The following is a 24,623-nucleotide window of genomic DNA, read 5'->3' as shown; positions in this document are numbered from 1 at the left end:
AGCAATTGCCCCACCCTGTAGAAAAAAACTCTGTGGACGATAGCCTGAAGGCAATTCAAGAGGGAATCCCATCAGTCTGTAGGCAGAGGCGATCTCTGGAGGATTTGAGTCTCTGCCTGATCTAATTAGTCAGAAACACTGTTTGACTCTGTCCTGCACTAGAGATTGGGAGGTGTAACAGATCTACCTAATACTGAGTCACAAATCCAAATAGATAGCCAAAATTAGGAGGCAAAAAAACAACTCATAAATGAAAGAACATGAGAGTTCTCTAGAAGAAAAGATAAATGAAATGGAGAAAAGAAATTTATCTGATATAGAGTTCAGAGTAATGATGACAAAGATGCTCAACAACATGAGAAAAGATATAGTAACTATGAAAACAAAAATAAAAAATGACATAGCATAAATAAAGAACACATTGGAAGGAATACACAGTAGATTAGGGGAAGCTGAGGATCAAATCAGTGAATTAGAAGACAGGATTGAAAAATCACTTAATCAGAGAACCAAAAAGAAAAAAAAAACAATTAAAAAATAGGAGGACAGCTTCAGGGAGCTGTGGGACAACATGAAACATAACAGTATTAGAATAGTAGGTGTGCCAGAAGAGGCAAAAAGGGAGAAAAGAATAGAGAACGTGATTGAAGAAACAATGGGAGAAAACTTCCTTATCCTGATAAGGAAAAAGTCACACAAGTTTAGGAGGCACAGAGAACCCCAAGCAAGAAGAACCCAAATAGACCCACACCCAGACACATCATAATTAAAATGTCAAAAATTAAAGACAAAGAGAGAACCTTAAAGGCAGCAAAAGAAAAGCAATTTGTTACCTACAAAGGAGCTCCCATAATGCTGATACCTGATTTCTCATCAGAAACTCTATAGGCCAGAAGGGAATGGCATGAAGTACTAAAGGTAATGAAAAGCAAAGATCTGAAACCAAGATTACTATATCCAGCAAGGCTTTCAAAATAGATGGTGAAATAAAGAGCTTCCCAGATAGAAAAAAGGCTAAAGGGGTTTATCACCACCAAACCAGCACTACAAGAAATATTAAATGGGCAGCTGTAATGAGGAGAAGAGAGAAACCTAGCCATACAGAATTAAAATGGCAATAAACAAGTACCTATCAATAATAACCTTAAATGTAAATGGATTAAATGCTCCAATCAAAACACATAGGGTAGCTGAATGGATACAAAAACATGGCCCAATTATATGCTGTCTACAAGAGACCAACCTCAGAACTCACACAGGATGATAGTGAAAGGATGGAAAACAACTTTCTATGCAAATGGAAATGAAAAAAAAAGCTGGAGTAGCAATACTCACATCCGACAAAATAGACTTTAAAATGAAGACCATCACAAGAGACAACAAAGGTCAATCCATAATACTAAAGGGTTCAATCCAATAAGAGGATATATAACTCTGATTATATGCACCCAATATAGGAGTACCTACATATATTAAAAAAACAAACTGTAGAGGGCTTAAGGGAGAGATCGACAGCAATACAGTCATAGTAGGGAACTTTAACACCATGCTGACTTCACGGGATAGATATTCCAGACAAAAAAATTAACAAAGAAACAGTGACTCTAAAGGACACACTGGATCAGATCAATTTAATTGACATTTAAGGACCATTTCACCCCAAAGCTGCAGAATATACATTCTTCTCAAGTGCCCAAGGGTCATTCACATAGATACACCACATTTTAGGACAGAAAACAAGTCTCTACAAGTTCAAGAAGATTGAAATTATATCAAGCATCTTCTCAGATCACAATTGAATGAAATTAGAAATCAACTACAATAAAAACAACCAAAAACATTCAAACACATCAAGGCTAAATAGCATGTTATTAAACAACTAGACGCCCGATGCATGAAGATTCGTGTAGAATGGGCCTTCCTTACCCTTGCTGCTGGCAAAGCCTTCGCTCCACCCGGAGCCACCTTTTCACCTTCCCACGCTGCCCAGAGGCCCAGAGTGGCTGGGGCAGTGCGAAACGCCTACGTCCCACCCCTGGCCACTGGGTGCCTGTGTATGCAAATTGGGTTAATTTGCATACTCACTCCTGATTGGCTGGTGGGCGTCGTGACGATCAATTAGCATCTTTCTCTTTTATTAGTGTAGATAAATGGGTTACCAATGAGATCAAGAAAGAAATCAAAATCTTCCTGGAAACAAATGAAAATGAACACAACACAACAACCCAAAATCTTTGGGACACAGCAGAAGTAGTCCTGAGAGGGAAGTTCATAGCATTACAGGCCTACCTCAAAAAACAAGAAAAATTTATAATAAACTATTTAACCCTACAACTCATAGAACTGGAAAGAGAACAACAAGAAAAGCCCAGAGTAAGTAGAACAAAGGAAATAATAAAGATTAGAGCAGAAATAAATGACATAGAGACTAAAAAAAAATACAAAAATATATGAAACCAAGAGCTGCTTCTTTGAGAAGATATAACAAGATTGATGACTCTTTAGCCACACTCATCAAGAAACAAAGAGAGAGGATGCAAGTAATTGAAATCAGAAATGAAAGCGGTGAAGTAACAACTTTCATCACAGAAATACAAAGGATTGTAAGAAAATACTATGAACAAAGGATTGTAAGAAAATACTATTGTATTCCTAGAAAAATACAATCTCCCAAAACTGAATCAGGGAGAATCAGAAAACCTGAATAGACCAATAACAACTGATGAAATTGAAGCATTAATAAAAAGAAAACTCCCAGGAAACAAAAGCCCTGGTCCAGATGGCTTCACAGGGGAGTTTGACCAACATTCAAAGAAGAACTAATACCTACACTTCTCAAACTGTTTCAGAAAATCCAAGAGGAAGGACACTTCCAAACTCTTTTCATGAGGCCAGCATTATCCTAATTACAAAACCAGATAAGGATACTATAAAGAAAGAGAATTACAGGCCAATATCCCTGATGAACATAGATGCTAAAATCCTCAACAAAATATTAGCAAATCAGATCCAGCAATATATCAAAAAGATCATACACCATGACCAAATGGGATTTATTCCAGGGATGCAAGGCTGGTACAATAGTCACAAATCAGTAAATGTGACACATCACATAAACGAATTTAATGACAAAAATTGCAGGATCATACCAATAATGCATTTGACAAAATCCAACAGCATTTTTTAAAAACAAAAACTCTCAGCAAAGTGGGAATAGAGGGATCATATCTCAACATGGTAAAGGCCATATATGACAAACCTACAGCAAACATCATACTCAAAGGACAAAAACTAAAACCATTTCCCCTAAGAACAGGAACAAGACAGTGATGCCCACTTTTACCGCTCTTACTCAACATAGTACTGGAAGTCCTAGCCACAGCAATCAGACAAGAAGAAGAAATAAAAGGCATCCAAATTGGAAAAAAGGAAATAAAACTATCATTATTCACAGATGACATGATATTGTACATAGAAAACCCTAAAGACTCCATGAAAAAACTACCAGATTTAATAAATGAATTTGGCAATGTAGCAGGATGCAAAATCAATACCCCAAAATTGATGTCATTTTTATATACCGATAATTAATTCTCAGAAAGAGAAATGAAAAAAAAACAACCCCATTTACCATTGCAACAAAAAATTAAGATACTTAGGAATAAACTTAACCAAGGAGGTAGAAGACTTGTACTCAGAAAACTATAGGGTATTGGAAAAAAAAAAAAGAAATAGAGGACAATATAAACAAGTGAAAGAATATTCCATGTTCATAGATTGGTAGAATTAACATCATTAAAATGTCCATCCTTCCCAATGCAATCCCTATTAAAATACCAACAGCATATTTCACAGATTTAGAACAAATACTTCAAAAATTTATATGGAACCCAAAAAGACCCCGAATATCTGCAGCAATCTTGAGAAAGAAAAACAAAGTTGGAGGAATCACAATACCAGCTATCAAGTTATACTACGAAGCCACTGTAATGAAAACAGCCTGCTACTGGCACAAGAACAGGCATATAGACCAATGGAACAGCACAGAGATCCCTGAAATTGACCCAAGCCATTACACTCAATTAATATTTGACAAAGGAGGCAATAACGTACAATGGATTCAAGACAGTCTCTTTAATAAATGTTGTTGGGAAAATTGGACAGATACATGCAAAAAAAAAATGAAACTAGCCCACCAACTTACACTATACACAAGAATAAACTCAAAATGGATAACAGACTTAAATGTAAGTCATGAAACCATTAAAATCCTAGAAGAAAACATAGGCAGCAAAATATCAGACATCTCTCTTAGTGATATGTTTATGGACACATATCCTATGGCAAAGGAAACTAAGGAAAAAAACAAATGGGACTACATTAAAGTAAGCTCTGCACAGCAAAAGAAACCATCAACAAAACGAAAAGGAATCCCACTGTATGGAAGAACATATTTGGCAATGATACGTCTGATACATGAAAATATATAAGGAATTCATACAACTTAACAAAAGGAAGACAAACATTCTAATTAAAAATTGGGCAAAGGACCTAAATAGAACTTCTCCAAAGAGGACATACAAATGGCCAGGAGACATGAAAAAATGCTCAAAGTCACCAATCATCAGAGAGATGTGGATTAAAATGACTATGAGGTATCACTTTACACCTGTCAGAATGGCCACCATCAAGAAATCAGCAAAGGACAAGTGCTGGCGAGGATGTGGAGAAAGGGAACCCTAGTACACTGCTGGTGGGAATGCAGACTGGTGCAGCCACTTAGAAAACAGTATGGAGTTTCCTCAAAAAAATAAATATGGAACTGCTATGTGACCAGTGATCCCACTTCTAGGAATATAACCTAAGAAACTAGAAACACCAATCAGAAAGAATGTATGCACACCTATTTCATAGCAGCAGAATTTACTGTAGCTAAGATCTGGAAACAGACCCAGTGCTCATCAGTAGATGACTGCATAAAAAAGCTGTGGTACATGTATACCATGGAATATTATGCAGCAGTAAAAAAAGAAGGATCTCTTACTCTTTGAGACAGCATGGAGGGACCTGTAGAGTATTATGCTAAGCAGAATAAACCAGTCAGAGAAAGACAACATGATCTCACTGATATGTGGAATCTAATGAATAAAATAATCTGAGGAACAAAACAGAGTCAGAAACATAGAAGCATATAACAGACTGGAATCTCAGAGGGAAGGCGGGGAGGGTAGTAGGTGGGGAGTGATCAACCAAAGTACTTGTATGCGTATATGCATAACCCATGGACACAGACAATAGTGTGGTGAAGGCCTGGGGCAGGGGGCGGGGCCGGCTAGAAGGGGTCAATGGGGATAAAAAGGGGGCGTATGTAATACTTTCAACAATAAAGATTTTTTAAAAGTCTGGCCTGCACAGCTCAGTGGTTAAGCGTTGACCTATGAACCAGCTGGTCACGGTTCAATTCCTGGTCAGGGCACATGCTCGGGTTGTGGCCTGGATCCTCAGTGTGGAGTGGGAGAAGGCAGCCAATCAATGATTCTCTCTCATCGATGTTTTTGTCTCTCTCTCCCTCTCCCTTCCTGTCTAAAATCAATAAAATTATATTTAAAAAAAAAGATTCTCACTTCTAGGTGCTAAGCACTAATGGGAGTTCCCAGGAGGATCCAGAGTGCAGGGGGCCTCCCAGGCAGAGGGAAGAGAGAACTGGCTGGGGAATCCAGGCTGAACCTCTAAATTTTGGGCCTGTTTCTCCACTTGCATAGGGGGTTTGGCTTATGAGCTCTTGCTGCTTCCAGGGACCCCTTCCCTGGCTCCTGTCCAGGCCTCCTCATTCTCAGCAGGGTTTCCAAGGCCCCTCTCTCCACTCAACTCAGCCCACAGTCCCTGAGAAACCTTCCTGAGAAGAGATGTGATCTCTTTAAAAGACCTGATATGATTTGGGAGAGGGGTTTTGGTAGAATACATACAGGGTGGGGCAAAAGTAGGTTTCTAGTTGTAAGTCAGTTTATTCTTGTATTATTTATTAACTATAGGTCCAGTGCACAAATTCATGCACAGGTGGGGTCCCTCTGCCTGGCCGGCCATGGGGGCCGATTGGGGCCGGCTGGGGGAGGGACCGCAGGCAGCGGGGAGGTTGGCTGTGGGAGCGCACTGACCACCAGCGGCAGCTCCTGCATTGAGCGTCTGCACCCTGGTGGTCAGTGCACATCATAGCGACTGGTCCTTTGGTCTTGGTTTGCTGAGGCATATATATATATATATATATATATGTATATATATATATATATATATATATATATATATATATATATACACACACACACACATAGATTACTGTATTATTTTCCATATGAACTGTAGCCCTACTTTTGCCCCAACCTGTATGTATCCATGTTGAATATGTGTCAGTGGTCTGTTGGCAAAGTTGGTTAGCAGTGACCTTATCTTCTCTTTAAATAGTGGTCATTAACCCTTTCTCTCCCTGCGAGCAAGAGGAGACCCCCAGGGTATAGTGGGCAAAAGCCTGAAAGCCAGAACTCTGCCTCATTTGTAAAATGGGAATAATAATTCTATCATTATTAATAGAATAATTGATAAAATAGTAGCTGTATTATTTTGTTAAGTGCATTTTAGTAGCAACACCCACATCATAGGGCTGTTATGGAGACTGAATGCAGCAATGCTGAGCAGGAGGCACCTGGCGGAGTGCACGCCCAGCGAGCGCTCAGGAATGTTGGGCTGTTATTGTAAAATAACTTTCAGCAAACCGGAAGACTGGGCGCCTGGCTGGCATGGGGTTAGGTGCCCAGGACAGAAATGTGAACACGTCCGGAGGCCTCCAGAGCACCCAGGTGGACATCGGTGAGTGTGCAGGCCCAGAGGAGGCTGGTGTGGAGCGGGGCAGAGGCCGGGGCGGAGGCAGGGCTCCCGGATTCCAGGAGCGCGTACCAATCGCCACCCCGCCTCCGCTTCGTGAAAGCGCTGGGTGTCACCTGGCCTCCCCTCCTGGGCCACAGGAGGTGATCCTGGGAGGGGAACCGGGCCCGCGGCGGCGCGGGACCCACGGCTGCCGCGTTAGTCCCGGTCCGGGGCGTCCGGCTGACGGAAGCCCAACCCACGTGCGCGTCGCTCCCCCAAACCCGCCGAGCGGTTCCCGCGCGGGAGAGGAGAGGCCCTTGAAAAGGCAGCGTCCGCGGGCCGGCGGGCTGGGAGACTGACCGCCGCAGGCCCAGCCCTTCCCCGCCCCCTCCCTGCGTCCCTCCCTCGGTCCGCGTCGCGCTCGCCGGCTCCCGGGCGCACGCCCCGCCTCCGCTGCGGTCTCCGCTCTCCAGTGCGCGGAGGGAGCCGGACCGGAGCCGGCGGCCGGGGCTGGGAGCTCGGCGGCCGGGGCTCGGAGCTCGGCGCCCGACAGCGGGCGAGGCCTGAGGCGCGATGGCGGAGATGGGCAGCAAAGGGGTGACGGCGGGGAAGTTCGCCAGCAACATGCAGAAGAAGCTAACCCGAGCGCAGGAGAAGGTGAGCGAGCCGAGAGCGTGGCCCCGCCACCTGCCTCCGTCCCGCCGGGGTCGGCGCTGTCACCTCCGGGCGCCCGCTGCCGAGGCCTTCGGGGTCCGCGCGCCGCGCTTCCCCGAGCTCTGGGCTCCCTCTGGGGCCCGCAGCATCTGCCCCCTGGACTCCGCGGGGCCGCTGTACCCCCTCCCGGGCCCTGGGTATTTCTCCGCACGCTGACCGCCCCTCTGGTGGCGAGGTCCAGGTAACCCCGCCCTGGAGGCCGAGGGCCGCGAAATTGGGAGGGGGTGGCGCCCCAGGCGGTCGGGCCCCGCGGATCCTCCGGGCCCGCAGCGCGGGGGAGGGGCTGCCCCCGGTCCCGGCGGCGGCGCCAGGGTCTCCCGAGGACGCCCTTCTCCCGCCCGCCTCCGCCCGGTGCCCGCCTTCCTCTGCCCCGTGTCCGCCGGTGCCGGGGACTGGGCTTCCTTTCCCGAGGGCGCCTGCGGCCTGGAAGTTCCGGGGAACGGAGGGCTGCGCAGCCCCCGGGGGCTCCGCGTTTCCGGCGCGGGGGAGGGGTGGCGGCCGGCTTTCGGGACCCCAGCCGGGAGGGGAGCCGCCGGAGGAGGGCGCGGGGCTCACCGGAGCCCTGGGGCCGGGAGCGCGGCGGGCGCGGGGTGTTAGGATACGCGGGCCGGGCGGGGGTCCGCTCGCTCCGCCTGGTCCCCAGCGCCTCTGGCTCATGCGTTGGGTCTGCCTGCCGCCCACGCCACTTCCCCTGCCCGTTCGGACTCTGAAATGTGAGACGCGTATTATATGCTCCTGACAGGGGTCCCCACCTTGGGCTCTGCGTACCGCGCGTTGTGCGGCCGAGTGGGCGCCTGCGGACGCTGGCCTTCCCTTGCTAGGCTCGTGGCTGTTTATAAAGAATGACTTTTGCAGCTGGGGCCTGAGGGCTCCCTAAGGATTAAGCCACGTGACGGTGATGGAGGGGGTCCCTGGGTGAGAGCTCCCCGCGCCTCCCTGAGCCCTGTGTCTCATCCTGGTTTCGGGTTGAGGAGGTGGGCGGTGGTGGTGGAGGCAGGGCCCTCACTGCAGATCTGGCGGCCCCAGCTGTTCCCAACCCCTCCTTCACCATCCCCTCTGCCTGCAGGGCCTGGAGGACGGATTAGAGCCCTATAGATAGGGTGGCTTCAGTCCTCAGGTCAGGGAGGGCGTCTCTTATCCTCTGCGCCTCGGGAATCCAGCCGGTGCCTGGAGCCCAGTGCCTGGAGCCAGCAGCTCTGGCCTAAGCCTGCTCCCTGTTCCCAAGGGGCCAGAGAGATGAAAGAGAAGCCCACAGTTGGCTGAGACCAGTTCCCGCCCCTCCAGCGGCCCTCGCCCTCCTGCTGGGTCCCCTTTGCCTTGGCTGCCTTGTCACTGCAGCGACATCTTTCAGTCATTCAGGGGCAGTAGGCCTGGACTATCCCTCCATGCAAGTGCCAATGTCATCACTGACCCCACTGCGCTGCCACTGCTCCCTCTTTAGCCCTGTTTTGTGGCCATAGGCAGTTGGCTGACAGCTGGTCAGCTGTGGATGCTGGCCTTGCACCAGGGCTGGCCCACCCCAGCGGGCTGCATGGGACTGAAGCAGCTCCATGCTGCTGCTGGGCAGTGGTTAGGGTCCCCATCAGAAGCCCCAGCGGCACAGCAGGCTTCCCCTGTGTCTCAGAAAGTAGCCTTCCTTCTGTCCACGCCCTTGTTGGAGCCACTGTTTACCCCTCCCCATGAAACCTGATGGCTCAGCCCAGGGAACCTCTCCCTCCTGCTCGAGTCTGTCATAGCCTGAGTGCCAGGACCTGCGGCCTCCCAGCACCTTTTGGTGGCGACAGCACCACCTCTAACTCATATTGCCAGTGGTCTCACAGATACCCCACCCTGCCCACCTGCCTCTGCCAAATCAATGAGTAAGTGGTGATTCCAGCTGTCCAGTTGCCGCAGGAGGGCACTTCCTGAGCAGGGCCAGGCCGTTCTCAGTCGGCCACTCTCAGAGGGCCACAGTGTGGTCAGAAGACCTTGCCCCCTGGTACCTGTGTCTCTCCAGGGTCCTGGCCTGGCCAACCCCTCGGCCAGCCTGCCTCCACTCTGCCTCCTGAGGGATGAGGAACGGGGGACGGGGCCTTCGCGGGTTCCTGCAGGTGATGCGTGGCTGTTTATGAACAAACAAGGACGTTTGGCGGCTGGCTTGGGAGCCTTGCGCTGGCCTATGGGTGGGCTGGGCTGTCCCAACTGGCTGTGTGTCCTGTGCCTGAGCCTGAGACTGGGCTGAGCCAGGAGCGGTGAGGAGCAGGGTGTGTGGCTCTGTTGGCGTAGAGGTATGGCTGTAAGGTCCTGTGGCCTCTGGGCCTGGTGCCGAGAGAACAGGAGGAAGTATGGAAAGGGTTGCCAGGGTCTGCCAGCATGGTGCCACTGCTGCTCATCCCCAGCCCCCGCTGCCTCAGAGCTCAGGCCCAGGGTACCATGAGGTCATCTTCCCTTTGTGCTTGGCTTCTTGGACCCTCTATAAATGACAGTGCCCATTTTTGGGCTTCAGTAGGGTGGCTGGACAGAGCTAATTTCAGGTGGAGCTGGGTCAGATGACAGGATTAGAGGTTGTGGAGCTTGGCTCCTTGGGGGAGGGGTCGGTTGGGGAGAAGGGACAGCTGGGGCAGGGGTGGAATCTGGCCTGCTCCTCTCTGAGGTCCATGCCCAGGAGTCCTCCTAGGGGTGCCTGCAGGAGGCTGGCCTTGTGCGGGGGGACCGGGGGGAACAGCGGTGGGGAGGAAGAGGGCCCTGCAGGGGTGAGCATGCCCTGTGTCTGGTGGGAGGCCTGGTGGAGAGGGGCAGCCTGTGGACAGAAAGCCGGGCCTGCGGGAGCAGGTGCTCATGAGAGGGAAGGTGCAACCGCGGCTATTTATAGCCCTGACACTCGGCCAGGCGGGCACCAGCTCATCTGGTGCTCAGGGCTCCTCCCGCAGCATCCATTTTGGCCTCCTCAGTAGGAATCAGGCCTTCAGAACCAGTCCTTGTCCTCACAGCAGCCTCAATACACCCAAGAGCAGGCGCTGGGAGCAGGAAGACCACCCAGGTCTCTGGGAGGGCCTCTGACGCCCTAGGTCTTCCCCCGACCCTCTTCCCAGGCCCCATCCAAACACATTCCTCTTCGCCCACATTCTCCATCTCTCTTTCCCCTTGGCATCCATCTCTCTGTTCTCGAATGTCTGAGGACTCTTCCTGCTCCTTCCGCTCATCAGTTACCCCCACTGCTCCCTCCCCTCTTCCTCGCTGCTCTCTCTCTAGAATGGCCCAAGCTCTCGCTGAGCTTGTACCAGCTTTCCTGTGCCTCTCAGTCTTAGATCAGAGCAGTTTCTCCCTGAGCTCAAGCTATTGGTGTACACCAGTGGTCGGCAAACTGCGGCTCGCGAGCCACATGCGGCTCTTTGGCCCCTTGAGTGTGGCTCTTCCACAAAATATCACTTGCGTGCGCGCACGTACAGTGCGATTGAAACTTCGTGGCCCATGCGCAGAAGTTGGTTTTCGGCTCTCAAAAGAAATTTCAATCGTACTGTTGATATTTGGCTCTGTTGACTAATGAGTCTGCCGACCACTGGTGTACACGGTTCTTCATCTGCACACACAGGCTCCTGACAGCATCTCCGGGTGGAGTGGCTATGGGGCTTGGTGGATGTTGGCCGGGGAATGTGTGGGTAACGGGCAGCCTGGCCCCCACGCTGCCCTGAGGCCCAGTGGGCCTGGCTGGGTTGAGTCTCCACTGAGTAGAGTCTGCTGGTTCATGCAGGGCTCAGAGTGAGGGAGAAGCTGTTTTGCCTGGGCGTGCATGGGAGGTGAGTGCATTGGGCGCATGGGATGCGGAGAGGCTATTCCAGGAGGGACAGGAATGGACCACAGTGAGAGTGGGTGTGAGGACTGCAGTGCTGCCCGTGCACCTGAAGAGAAGGGGAGTGTGTGGTGAGTCCAGAGGTGGGGGGGGTGGGCAACAGATTGGGGCTGGCTTTGTCCCTGGTCTATGCCTTTCCTTGGAGCTTGAATTCAGGGGTATCTTGTACTCTGTGGGTTCTAGAGAAGACGAGGCATGCACTCCTGCATTTTAACCCTCAAGGCCCCTTCTCACCTCCCTCTCCAGCCCCTGGCCCGGCCGGCCCCGCACCGCACAAAGTTGTCTACGCTGGACAACGGAGAGGATGCTCTGCCCCTCCCTCCTCCTTCACCTGAGACTGGCCTCCATGGTTCTTTCTCCAGGAGGTTCTAGCATTCCTGGTCCTCCTCTTGGTGTTGGGCCTCTGTCTCGCCAAAGGAGAAGAGAGTGCCTGTGTGGGCTTGGCAGGCAGGCGGGCCTTGGGCAAGTCACAGGACCCCCCGAGCCTTTGTCACACTCAAGGGCTAACACGGGCCAAATAAACAAGATTTAAGTGTATGTGGCTGCAAAAACAAAAGCTTCAATTTTCATAGAAACGTAGATTTATTTCGATAGAGATAAGCTGAATACAAAGGGCTGAAATAAATGAGTAATCGTTAACATAAAATAATAGAACCTTTTAGTAAAAATTAATATTTTTTTCTTGAACATTAACTTAGCAGACACTGAATAACTGCGCAAATTAATAAGCGTAATGTAAATAAACCCATTTTTCTTGTTCTCCGAAAGCGAAATATTTCCTGTTGCCCACACCGAACAAGTCAGTCCAAGACTAATGACGTGGCCATCGGCTGCTAAAATATTCGCTGCTGGTATTAGTGGGGAGAAATGGTGCACCTGTGTGTAAGGTGGGTAAGGGAAACAAATGCAACATGATTATAGTAATCAGTCATTAGCGAACTTTGTAGTTTGTTATTAATAATTACGTATAACAGGATATTGTAAATATTAAGTTTTGAAATTTTTATTAAAACATTTCTTACATACCGTTATATTGGCTGGGCCATGAGTTTGACATGCTTGGTGTAGATAATAATGGCTCCTCTTCACGTGTCGTGAAGTTAAGCTTTGAACAAGTGCCCAGACGTAGCAAGTGCCAGCTCTGGGGGCCGAGCAGTGCGACAGAGCCCCTGGAGCTGTCCCTCCTCACAGGCTGTTCCCAGGCCCTCTGCGGTGGATTGGTGGATCCATTACAGGCCTCAGTGGACAGCTGATCCCTGCTGAGCCCTTGGCTGATCAGGGCTTAAATGTTGCCCTTGTCCCAGTAGTGTGTGCGTGTGTGTGTGCGTGCGCGTGTGGAGGGGCAGCCCGCAGCAGGGAGGGAATCCAGCTGTTCTCGGTGATCTTGACTTGGCTGCACATAAACCGTGGGCCTGGGCCACGTTCCCCTCCACTTGGGGTACTGCTGCTTATTCGTTCATTTCTCCATGAAACCCTGGGTGGAGGGCGCTGTTTTAGGGTGGGTGGGTGTACAGGCCAAGCAAAACCAAGCCTTTACTCCAGGAGCTGATGTTCTGGCTGGAAAGGCAGTGTGTGTGTGGGGGAGGGGGAGTGCTGCTTTCCTCAGGAATCGGCTCAGCTCAGCCTTTCCTGAGGGGCCCTGGGCGGGTGCTGAGGACTCGGCGTGGATGTACATGTGGGTCCTCACACAGCAGAGATTGGGGAGGAGAGGATGTGGAGGCTGCTGGTGTCCAGGTTGAGGGCCTGGGGAGGAAGGCTTCCTGTTGGGTGTCACCTGGTCTAGACTGTGTTTTTCCCAAGCTGCCTCTTGGGCAAGTCTACCTTTAGGATTAAACGTGCAAGGGAAAGGGACAGAGGGCAGGCCTGGCAGCCTTGGAAGGCAGTTCTCGCCCAGGGTGTAGGGGCTGCACCAGGCGGCACTGCAGGTGGGCAAAACCACTCGGCTCTCGAACTCTGGGTTTGGATCCCTCCCACCAGTTTGCACCCAGGGAAAGTCATGCCGACCTCTCTGAGCCTTAGTTGCCTTGTCTGTGTGCCCCAGAGTACTAGTAAGTGTTGTACAGATTACATGGATCGGAGCAAAGGGCAGGCCCGTGGTCTCCTAAAGGAGCAGTTCTTGCCTCCCCAAAGAGGTGCCATCTCCCAAAGAGGCCACATGGTTCTGGACCAGACAGGGGAGCTGGCTCCATGCCAAGGCTGGGTCTTGAAGAGAAAGGCAAGTTCTTCCTGCCCCCAGGGTGCCCTTTGTTAAATGTTAACTTAATAGTGAGAGCCGTGGTTTATTGTGTAGCTGCTGCGTGCCAGGTGCTTGGTGAAAATTCTCATCCTTCCTGCAGCCTAGTGAGGTTGTTAAGATTCCCATTCAGCAGATGGAGAAACTGAGGCTCAGAACAGTGGTGTGACTTGCCCGTGGGCTCTCTTGGTCAGCTGTCCGGGTTGCCTGGGGACATGCAAATTAGAAGAGTGAGGCCCTCCTGACCAGGAAGACTATCTGTTAGGGGGGCCATTTAACAGATTTTGGTCCCCAAGACTTTCTCTCTCTTTCCTATAAGTGAGATTTGGGGCCCCAGTCTCCCCCTGAATCCTCACCCAGCATCTAGGCTTACATTGTTGGGATGTGACCTTTCCCCTTTCAGGATGTGTTGTAGGCTCTGGGGCCAAGGGACAGCCTGGGGTTTCCTGATGCAAATCTAGGACCAGGTATTCCTGCATGGAAATGAGGCCATGTGGTGTGTGTGTGTTTCCCAAGCATAAAAGCTGCAACCAGTTTATCCTATATAATAAAAGGCTAATATGCAAATTGTCCCCTCGACCAGGAGTTCAACCAGGGGCGGGGCCAGCCTGCCAACTGCCCGCAGCTCCTTCCCTTCCCCCTCTCCCCCCCACCCCCGCCGGCCCAGCCCTATCGGGGTGGACCGGCCAGACCCCACCTGTGCACGAATTCATGCACTGGGCCTCTAGTTCAATATAAAAGAACACCCTTTATTCTGAGATTATATCTGTCTACTTATGTTTAAATGTTTCTTTGATTAAACGATGGTAATACTAGTTGTTTCTTAATGTTATTGGGGAGGAAATAGTCCTGCTGCTGAACACACACACACACACACACACACACGGGATACTTTCCCAGAAGTGGAGTCTAGAAGTCTGGGCCCTGCTGCTCTGGGAGCTTGGCCCTGTGGGTAGGGAGCAGCTCTCCCGGGTCCAGGTGGGTGCGTGGTGGCCTGGGGAAGCACCCTGGAATACCTGCTCCATGAAGCCAGGTCCTGCCTCCTCCAGGTGCTCGGTGTCCCCAGCAGGCCACACACGTGCTAGTGCATACTTGTTGCACAGATGCACGTTCTTCAGGGTGCCAGGGAGGGGCTGTGGCTGCAGGATGTCAGGCCTTCAGAGAGCAGAGGCAGCAGCAGTGAGAGTGCAGGCCCTGGCATCAGATGGAGGGCACCCCGTCCCACCACAGCTGTTCAGGGGACCCAGGTACCCTTGCCCACACCTCCTCCACATAGGGTGTGCTTGCTTGAGCCAGGGCGGCCCTGTTTGGGCCCAGAAATGGGGCTTCCAGGAATGGGCTGGAGCCCTTCTGGGGAGTCCTGCCTGGCTTTAGGCCACAGCCTGGGCCTCTGCATGGGTGCTCTTCAAACCTAAGAAAGCTCGGAGGTGACTCGGGTGCTGGCCATTGCTGACCGGGACTTGCTGGGCCTGAGACTTGCTGTCGGGCCAGGGCGCTGTTGCCCTCACTCCCTTCCATTCGTTGCCAGGCCTCCTCTCTCTGCTTCCAGAACATCCCTTTTCACCCAGGGCTCTGGCTCAGGCCCCAGTGCCCCTGCAGATGGGGTGGGGTCAGGACCGCAGTGTGGTCAAGGGTGGGAGCTGGAGCCTGGCGGTGGGCAGTGAGCTCTTGGCACTGAGAGCTGTCCATGGTGCCCTTGAGAGTGGGCATCGTGTTGGGGCAGGGTCTCTGCTCTCAGTACCCTGAGCCCCTACCCCTGCATCCTGCCCCCTGCCCGGGCAGGCTATGGATGAGAGGATGGCACTGGTAATGGGGTCACGGGCCCGGGTCCCCACTGCTGCTCCCACCTCACGCTAGGCCAATGAGCTTCCACATCTCCACCTCCGCAGCGCGAGGTCACGGGCAGTGGGGCACCGAGCATGCGTCTGGGCCTGAGGGAGTGGGGGTGGCTCCAGGCGGCATCCACCACAGGCTGTGGGGCTGGTTCCAAGGCCTGAGTTCAGCAGGGCGTCCTGGAGCCATCAGGCCTTTCGTAGGCCATGGGGTTGGCTCCTGGTTTAGACACCTCGACCTCTTACCCCGAATCATCTGCAGGGGCTGGGATGACCTCTGCATTGCCAGCACCATCCTTGCATCCGCAGCCTGCCCCGGGTTTGGGGGGCCAGGAGGCAAGGGGCTGAGGGTGCTTAGAACAGAGACCCTGCTACCACACAGTGCCCAGCCCAGCACTGGGCGGGGTAGGGCAAGGGCACTAGGGCCCTGAAGAGCTGCCCATCCATCCTGGGCAGCCAAGAAGGCTTCCCAGAAGATGTGACCCCTGAGCTGGGTTTGAAGGGCAAGGAGGTAGATTGTGGGGTGGGGAGGGATGTTCTAGAAGCCATTCAGGGTGGCTGGAATGTGTGTGAGGGAGAGGGGCTCAGGCCCTGGAGGGCGAGAGGGACCAGCGGCTCTGCCCAGATGCCATCTGCCCCAGCCTGCTCACCTTCCTTTCTCAGTGTGGCCCAGCTATTTCCGTCTCCCAGTCTGGGCTCACTGAGGATCCAGCGCCTCATGTCCTGGGCCGTTGGGAGCCCTGGCTTTCTTAGGAAGGGGAGGCGCTGGGGTGAGGGGGAGTCCCGAGCCCCCTGGCAGGTTGGAATGCAGCCTGTCCAGGAAGGCAAGGGTATGGGGAGGGCTGCTGTCCCGAGTTTATCCTTCAGGGCAGGGGTCCTAGGCTGGGTGGCCTGTGCCTTCGCCTTGCTGGAAAGGCTGGGTGCAGCGCCTGTACCTGCTGCCTTGCATGGATACCTGCCCCTGTCTGTCTGGGGCATCTGAGGAGTGGTGACACCGAGGAGCAGTGACATGCTGAGCTCAGAGAGCTTTAGAGCTGGGGGGCCATCATGGGTCAGTTTACCCCTTTCACGCAGCCCTCAAGGCCAGGCTGATGACCAGATGGCTCTCCTGGGTCAGAGCTGGAAGCTCTCAGAGGAGGTGGGCTGGTAGGACACCATGGCTGTAAGTGCAGACCCCTGGGTGGGAGTGGACATCAGTGGGGTCATGTGTGAGAGGAGGCTGGGGGCAGTGCTGCCTGGCGTGGTCAGGGTTCCCACACAACCCTGTGGCTTGAGGTGCTTTAACAGGCTGTGGGGCCGGAAGGCACATGGCACCAGGAGAGCCTTTGCGGCCTGGCCCCTTTTCCAACAGCTGCTGCTACTTTTTTTGGACCCTTTGCTCAGCACAGCCTCTCCCCGGACTATGGCCAACATGCCTGAGCCCTGGGCCCGCCCTTGGGCCCTAGTGACAGACCTGGTGCAGGGAGACGAGGCTGGGAGAGACCCCTCAGGGGGACCCCTGCTTCCTCCACCCTGTCTGCTGGGGCTCCCCTGTCTCTGCTCTAGGAGGCATCAGCTCTCTCAGTGCCAGCTCCCCAGCCCGCTGAGCGCTGTCTCAGGGCCAGGCAGGGGATGGGCGGCGAAGTGGGTGGAGAGGGAGAGGGGAGAAGACAGTGAGGGGTTTATGTGGGAGGAAGACAGACCCGAGCAGAGAAAGGAGTAGGGTCCCAGTGACCACCTGCCCTCTTTGGGGCCTTGGCAGCCACGCCTTCCCGGAGCCCTGTTCCATGCTCTGTCCGTGGGAAGGGGCGCTCCTGCCGGGACTTGTGGAGAGGGCCCGGGAGGCGGTGGATGTGGTCAGTGTCTGCCTGCGGGCCATCTTGGGGAAGCCCCGAGAGCCCACGTTGTGTACCAGCCGGCCTTGTGTCTTGAGCCATTTGTCTTTGCCTAAGACAGGATTCTTGAACTGCAATGCATCCCCCTTTTCCTGTATCTTCTGAGGAAGCTAAATCCAGAGGTGTGGTGCCTCCCCGAGGTGGAATGGGGTGCGGGAGGGCAAATGGTTCCAGGTGGGGTTGTGGTTTGAGAGGCCAGATGAGGGGCAGGGAGCTAGGGACAGAGGAGAGGGTCTCCTGTCATTCACTCATTCATTTGTTCGTTCATGGGGCCTATGTGTAGAAGAGCAAGGGTTTGAGAGACTTGGGTGGGGCCCTGGTTGGGCCCCGAGTGTGTCTGGGAAGTGGGAAGCCTGAGCCCCCGGTTTAAGGTGCGGGGAACCCAGGATTCCTGCGCTGGACGTGGAGCTGCGTGCCTGTCGGCTGCAGGTCTAGATGGGTCAGGAGGGAGGACATCCTCGCATCGCCAGGGTGTCCTGTAACTGACTAAGGACTCCACGCCCACCCTTTCCCATGTGTCTGTCCGTGGCCTGTGGAGTAGTAGAACTGGATGTGGGCCTCTGACAGCGGAGAGCACTGAGGCGCGGAACCCCTGGGGTTTCCTCCCTTTCAGTCATCAGAGGTGGCCCCAAGTTGGCCTTCCCGGGAGCGGCCACCGCCATCCCTGCACCCAAGGAATTAGAGGGTGACAGTGACAAATGACTATTCAAGTGCAAATGTGCTGCTTAAGTGTTTTCAAATGAAAACCAGTGTGGGGCTCCCTTTGTGGGGCATACTTGTGGTGTGTGTGTGTGTGTGTGTTTAGTGGGGGACACTTGGGTGCCCTAGGAGACTGGCACACTAGAGGAGAAGGTGATCCTAGAGCTGGCCCCTCAGTGTGTTGGGGATCCCCCAAAGACTCCGTGAGAGGGTGGGGCGAAGGGGTTGTATTTGGACGGAGCTGGCTCAACTGTACTCCCCAGGGAGCCTCAGGTAGAGGGGAGCTGGGCACCAGTTCCACAGCCCCCACCTCCCACAAAGAAAGAGTTGGGGGGATCCTGGGGCCAGGAAGCCTTAAAGCATGTTAATGGCCAGAATTACAAGTTGAGTCTTGTGACTTAAACCAAGAAAAAGAATCCACAATTAATTGGATGCATTTGCTGAACCTGGGACAGGACCCGCATGTTGTTTTTCTGAAATGTACACTAAGCCAGGAGCTGATTTAGTTGTGTCCCCCACCACCTGCTCCCTGGGGACTCGGGCCGCATGCTCTGGACGCAGGCCTGGCAGAGCTGGGCTGTCTTCTTCCCCGAGCCTGGCCTCCTGCTCGGTGGACTGAGGGCCTGGAGGAGGCCACACCAGGGCAGCCCTCGTCCTTTCTGGGGGTGCTGAGCACTGCCCTGGGTCTGGTGGCCTGGGTGGGGGCCCTGTCATGGGGTCTGGGCCTGGTCCACTGGCCCGGGCATGCTGGGAGCTGCCCTGAGGGCGGGTGTGTGCAGGGCCTGTGGGGAGAGCTGACTGGGCTCCCTGGGAAGCCCTGGCTGCAGCGGACAGAGCCTGAGGCCTGTGTCCCGCCTTTGTGCCACTGCCCTCTCAAGTCTCCGTGCCCGCTCTGCCTCAGGAGACCAGGGGAGGCTGCCCCCACGGTCTGTCGCCAGCACCGTGCCACTCTTGAGTGGCGAGGGAAGGGAGGCCTGAGCAGCGCAGGGCTCTCAGCACAACCAGCGCCTGCGCTCCTCCCTCCACCTGGGACTGGGACCAGGTACTGGCCCCTCTCGCTTTGGTTTGTTCCTCCATAAAGTGGGATAACCGTCTCCGTCCTGGACCTCGAGTATTCGAGGGTGGAGCCTGTGACCCAGGTAAATTGGAGTGTGAGCTCCCGTGTATAAGGGGTGGGAAAGGTGCTGGAGAGCCTCTTAAGTCGTGTGGCGGCACGAGAAACAGGCTCCACTCGGCTCTCAGGCCTGGACCTTGCAAGTCACTGTTTCATCTGAGCCTCGGTTTTCTTATTTCTGAGGATTAAACGGGAGAACAGTTTCTCCATTTCATACCTGTGGTCACAAGTTTGGGGTGGCAGCTTGTGGGCCCAATTCTTTGGGGTGTGGGAGTCCAGGCCCAGCTTGAAATCCAGATGGTGGGGCCTGAGGCCTCGGGAGGGGATGGCCCAGAGAGGGCCTCTAGTGGCCAGGGGCCAGGTGACAACACAGACCCCCTACCATTCCAGCCCTCCCACCCGGCGCCCGGCCCTGTGGGCAGCAGGAATCTCTGTAGCTTTTCTGTCATCTGGAAGTGTCCAGAGCTACAGTGCGGGGTGGCCAAGGGCTGACCTTGGGCCTGGGGCTGGGCGTTCAGACCCAGGCCTGGCCCACTGCTCTTCTCTGTGCCTCTTTGGCCGGTCCTCGATGTCGTCTTCTTTACCAAAAGGGATGGGTGGCACTGCTCTCCTGGGAAGGGCCTGGGGGAAGGGGACCAGGGCCTGAGCTCCTCCCCAGCAGGCAGGGTGGGGCTGGCGTTAGCTGTGCTTCTGGGGGGCCCCTGCCGCCGCTTCCTTCCTCACGCATCAGCTTCTGGAGCCTTTGGAGGGAGCCTGGCAGTGTTGAGAGGAAGGATGTGGCCAGGCCCAGACCCCTTGGATGGTGAGCCGGGCTCGCGGACACTGCTGAGTCTGGGAAGCTAGAGCTGGGTCTTGGGTGCTCAGCGGGCCCTCTCCCTCCTCCAGGGTGGAGGTGGGCCGGGACCTGCCCTGCTCTGGCGCCTGGGCATGGACCTGAGGCACACGGCCTTCTGCGGAGATGGGGAGCCCCTGCTTGCTCACTGTGTGCTGACCTCGGCACCTGCTGGGGTTGGAGGATGGTGCCTTCCGTCAGTCCCCGCTCTGCATTGTTCCTCCTACCTCTCCGTTTCCCGCCAGCACCAGCATAGTGGGTGCAGGGCTAGCAGGAGGAGCCTGGGAAGCCCATCCTGCCCTCCCCTCCCCCCGCCCCGGCAGGGCTGGGGCAGCCACATGACTCCCCTAGTGTGTTCGTGGTCCCCTCTTGCTCCATTTCCCCCAACCTTGACCTTTGACTGTAAGTTGATCAAACACCCCCTCCTCTTCCAGTCCCTTCCCACCTTCCTCCTTCCTTGGCTCCGGTGACCTGCAGTGGAGTCAGCCCTGGGCTGGGATGGGAGCATGGCCATTCCAGAACCAGCAAGTCCCTACCCCCTGATTCTCCATCCACAAAGTGGGGAGTCCCTGTGGTGCCTCCCAGGCACTGGGGACTTGGGAAGCTACCAGCACTGCTCCCAGGCCTGGGGGCAGCGGGCCAGGCTCCCTGCTGCCGTGTCCTGTTGCGCCCTCAGCGGGCAGGACTGGGTGGGAGCTGTTGAAAGCTGACTGGGCATTGAGCGACTCCTTTGAATAACAAAAATAACAACAACCAAAATAATAGTGATAAAGTGTTTGAAAACAATACTGCATATCTTCCTCCTTACCGTTCTGTTTAATAGTTCCAGCTACACAGACCTGGAAATGGAGGATTCGAATTGGGAAAATGAGTGAATAACCTGGTTGCACATTTAGGTTGAGCTCAGACAGGAACAGACATGCAAAGGGCTGAGGGCTTCTGGAGGGACAAGTGAGTCTCTATGTCTCGGGTGGGGTCAGGGAAGGCTGCCTGGAGGAGGTGGCCCAAAGGGCCAGCATGGTCGGGCATTAGGAGGCAAGCAAGTTTCCTGGTGAAGATTGTGGGGTTCCATGACCCTCTACTGGTCAGACATCTGCTTGGCCCCCAGGAAAGGCAGGTGGGTGTGGGCAGGGCTTTGTCCCCCTCCCCCCGCCTGTGCTCTGCCGTGGGCTGGGCCACGCCTGCTGCCCCTCTGGACAGGCTGTTCTCTCCCTGAGCTCAGGAAGCAGCTGATGAGGGGCGGTGAGCCTCCTGGGGCGGAGTCTACTGTGCTGATGGCAGCATCCAGCCTGGCTGAGAATAGCACACGCTTGGATGGAGGGGACAGGTGGGCGGCGGCTTGGGGGTGGCTGTGCTGACATCTCTGAACAGGTGGTGTGGAGCGCTGGGCCAGGGGAGGGCGTGCCTGGCCCCTGAAGGCCCTGCGTGACAGGCGGCGGAGGCCTGGCTGTGGCCCTCTCTCAGCCTCTCCACAGAGTGGCTGCGTCCGTCTGCTTGGCACTGGGATGCCGAGTGGCAGGGGCCATGGGCTGCCATGGTGGCTCTGGTGGTGGGAAGGAGCCAGTCCTTTCTGCTGCTGCATGGTTCCCATGGGCCCTTATCGTTTTACCCTTTTACCAAAAGGGCCGGGTGTGTGGAGGGCTTGCCCAGCTGAGGGTGAGGAGGCTGCTGAGGGGTGTTGGGCCAGGAGAGGGAGATGGGTGGCCGGTGCTGTCTCCCACCGTGAGGAACGTCCTGTGAGCTAGTGAGCATGGGGAGCAGGTGCGCTGGCTCCACGCCAGCCCCAGCCCATGGTGCGAGGGGCAGGTGGGGCCGCGGTGGGTGGGGCTGCCAGAGGTTTCTGGCTTGAGTGGGAGGGGTCTCGGGTAGATACATAATGGGGTGGGAAGGAAGCCAGGCACCTCTCTGCTGTGCCCTCTTCCTATACACTCACAGCTGTCCACCCCACACACCCCTGACGCGGCTCTGCGACACTGCGGTCAGGGCGCAGAGATGTGCGTCCCAGCCAGTGCTGTGTGCGTGGACCTCTCCCTGCCCCTGCTGCCCAGGCCCCTCCCACCAGCAGGGCCCCAGCAGTAGGTGCTCCTCCCACCCACCCACCCACCTGACTCGCACCACCTTTTTGTAGAGCTGCCCAGAGCAGACACTGAGCTGGTCACCACCCGGGGTGTGACCGAGGCAGGTGGGTTGGGAATGGGGAGCGGCAGGAGTCTGATGGTGGGGTCTCTCCTGGCCACCCAGGGCCCCTGGCTGGTGAGTCCCCACCTCCCTTCCTGACATCTGTAGGTGCCGCAGACTCACCAGGATCCCCAGGTGTCCCTGCCTCGGATGATGGCAGCTCCTTCCTTCCCATGGCTCCACCCTGGAGTCCCTTTCACTTCTATGTCACCCCTTAGCTGGCCACTTCTCACCATTTCCTGCTCTCGCCTCTGTGTCACTGCAGCACCTCCTGAGCTGCTCTGTGCGTCCTGCCCTGCAGGGCGTCCCCCCAGCAGCCTGAGCTCTTTAAAAACTGCAGGTCAGGCCAAAGGGCTTCAATGTCAGTGTAAGAAATGTCCAGACCTGTAGAGAATTTTATGAGTTTATTTGAGCCAAACTGATGGAGATGGCATATGCAGGGAGCAAGGCTCATGTGTTCCAAGAAATGCAGTGCTGGCTGGCCCTTCTTCCTCGCCCTTGAAGTCATGCGGGGAGGGAGCGAAAAGAAAACTCCTGAAGGTGGACCACGCGGTGTGCTCTCTAGGGCTGATCCCCTTGGTCTCACTGCCATGTAGCAAAGGTGTGTGAGCCTAGATGCAGGCACGGTGGCGAGGGCTGGCTGACAGCGCGGGCCAGCCTTTCCCAGAACTGTGTGCCTGGGTGTGAGAGCCCACTGCGGCCTGCCCAGTTCACCCTGGGAGACTACTTTCCATAAAAACCCCCTTTCTGTTTACAGCCCTCTCTTCAGACACATCGGCCTTGGTCCAGGGCCTTTGCGCTTGCCTGGCCTGCCCTCTCTCCTCAGGTGTCACTTCCCTGAGCTACTTCCTAAGAGTAGCACCTCCCTTCCCCCTTCCTCCCCGCCCCCCCCCCCCCCCCCCCCCGTCATGTGCCCTGCAGGGTTCTCCTTGGTGGACATAGAGCTGTCCCTTGGGGCACTGGCCCCTCCAGGGCAGGGACCGTGCTTTCCTGCCTGCAGATCAGAGCTAGGCAGCCTGGGGAGGGCATCCAAGGAGAGCGGAGCCTCACAGCCCAGCGGGCAAGGCCCGGTGTCCAGGGTGTGGGCTCCTCACTGGAGGGGCCATTGGGTCTGAGCTGTGAGGGGTGAAGTCAGGTGGGGCACCAAGGAGGGGCAGCGGGTGAGCAGCCCTTTCCTCACTGGAGTGTCGCTAGGTGGGGCGGATGGGTAGGAGGGAGGGCTGTTAGCATTGGTTCTGTAAGGGGCAGCCTTCCTCTGGGTGGTCTTGGCCCTTCAGAAACCCTCCTGCCGCCTGTGGACTACTGGTTCTGTGAGGCTAGGAATGGGCCCAGCCTGGTGGAGGGTACCTGAGGGGAGGGGAGCCTGTCCCACCAGCCAGGGCCCCCCAGCACGCCCTGGGCTCTAGTGCTGCCTTAGCCCCACCTCCTCCGGGCAGACCCCCCAGGGAGGTTGGCTGTTAGCTGTGTTCACATTCCAGCTTCTCCCTCAGCCTCGAGATCAGGGCTTTGAGCCTTAGTTTCTTCTCCTGGGGAACCCCTCTATCTCCTCACAGGATGTAGAGGCCACTTGTAAGGCTTTTGGCGCCTTTGGTGAGTGGCTGCTGCTGTTCTGTGGCCTCCCCGGCCCCAGCCCAGCTGGTTCTCACAGGCACCCGCACCTTCACCAGCCTCACTTGGCCTCTGCTGTCTCTGCTGCCTCTGCTCCCTGTGCTCTGTTCCAGGCTGGCCCAGCCACCAGCCCACCCACTTCCACAGGCTTATCTGCTGCCCAGGTGGAATTTCAGGCCCTGGGAGGGGCTGGGCAAGGAGGGTAGGGAGTCTTGCAGCCTGGAGCAACTGGAAACTCCCCACCTGGGGCAAGGCTTCCTTTCTCCCTGGAGATGGGTGTGGAGGAGACCCCTCCCTCAGCCCCCTGGGACCGTCACCCTGGGAAGGACTTGGGCTGGGAGGCCATTTCTGCACTGGGGCTTCTGACCAAGCAGTCCCATTTCAAGGCATTATTGTGGGGCTGGCTGAGCTTTTATGTGTCCTGTTGAGGATGTAAAAGAGGAAACCAAACATCACTTTTCAATCTCGCCAGCATTTCATGAAGGAAAGAAAAAGTCACTGAAAGAGGAAGGAGGTAACTTGCTCCCTGCCGATCAGCTAGGCAGTCTAAGGACTCTAAGGTGCAGTCTCCCAAGAAAGACCAGTGGCTTCCTGGTCAGTCAGCTGTTCGATCAGGACTGGTGTCCGGCCCAGAGACTTCCAGAACACAGACTTAAAAGCAGGTCGCCGAGTGGGGAGAGGCCCTGGAGCTTTGGGGGGCAGGAGGAACCTGAAAATGTTTTCTAGTTTTACATGTCATTGCTAAAGTCTTTGCAGACTTGGAATTCTGCTGCATAGTCTGTCTCACTATGTTGGTTATATCCCCAAAGTGTTATCTTTACCAGTAAAATTTTTGGAACGCAGCAAGATGGA

At 54.6% G+C, this 24,623-nt stretch overlaps 1 protein-coding gene across 7 annotated transcripts in view; it reads left to right on the top strand.

Moving 5' to 3' along the window:
- Positions 1 to 6,853: 6,853 nt before the first annotated feature.
- BIN1 (bridging integrator 1) overlaps positions 6,854 to 24,623 on the top strand; it is a 52,797-nt gene continuing 35,027 nt past the window's right edge. For 2 of the 7 annotated variants that reach the window (XM_080670612.1, XM_080670614.1), the window contains exon 1: positions 7,289 to 7,515. In XM_080670612.1, coding sequence (XP_080526738.1) covers positions 7,432 to 7,515 — 84 coding nt within the window. In that variant the 5' untranslated portion in view covers positions 7,289 to 7,431. Of the gene's footprint in view, positions 7,516 to 24,623 lie in introns of all 7 variants that reach the window. The other 5 variants (XM_080670613.1, XM_080670611.1, XM_080670616.1 and 2 more) reach the window with 5 other exon arrangements.

This window comes from Plecotus auritus (assembly GCF_963455305.1).
Source record: "Plecotus auritus genome assembly, chromosome: 5".
NCBI classification, from domain to species: Eukaryota; Metazoa; Chordata; class Mammalia; order Chiroptera; family Vespertilionidae; genus Plecotus; species Plecotus auritus.
Note: the sequence above shows the minus strand (reverse complement) of the source record. Positions and strands in the feature narration are given on the sequence as shown.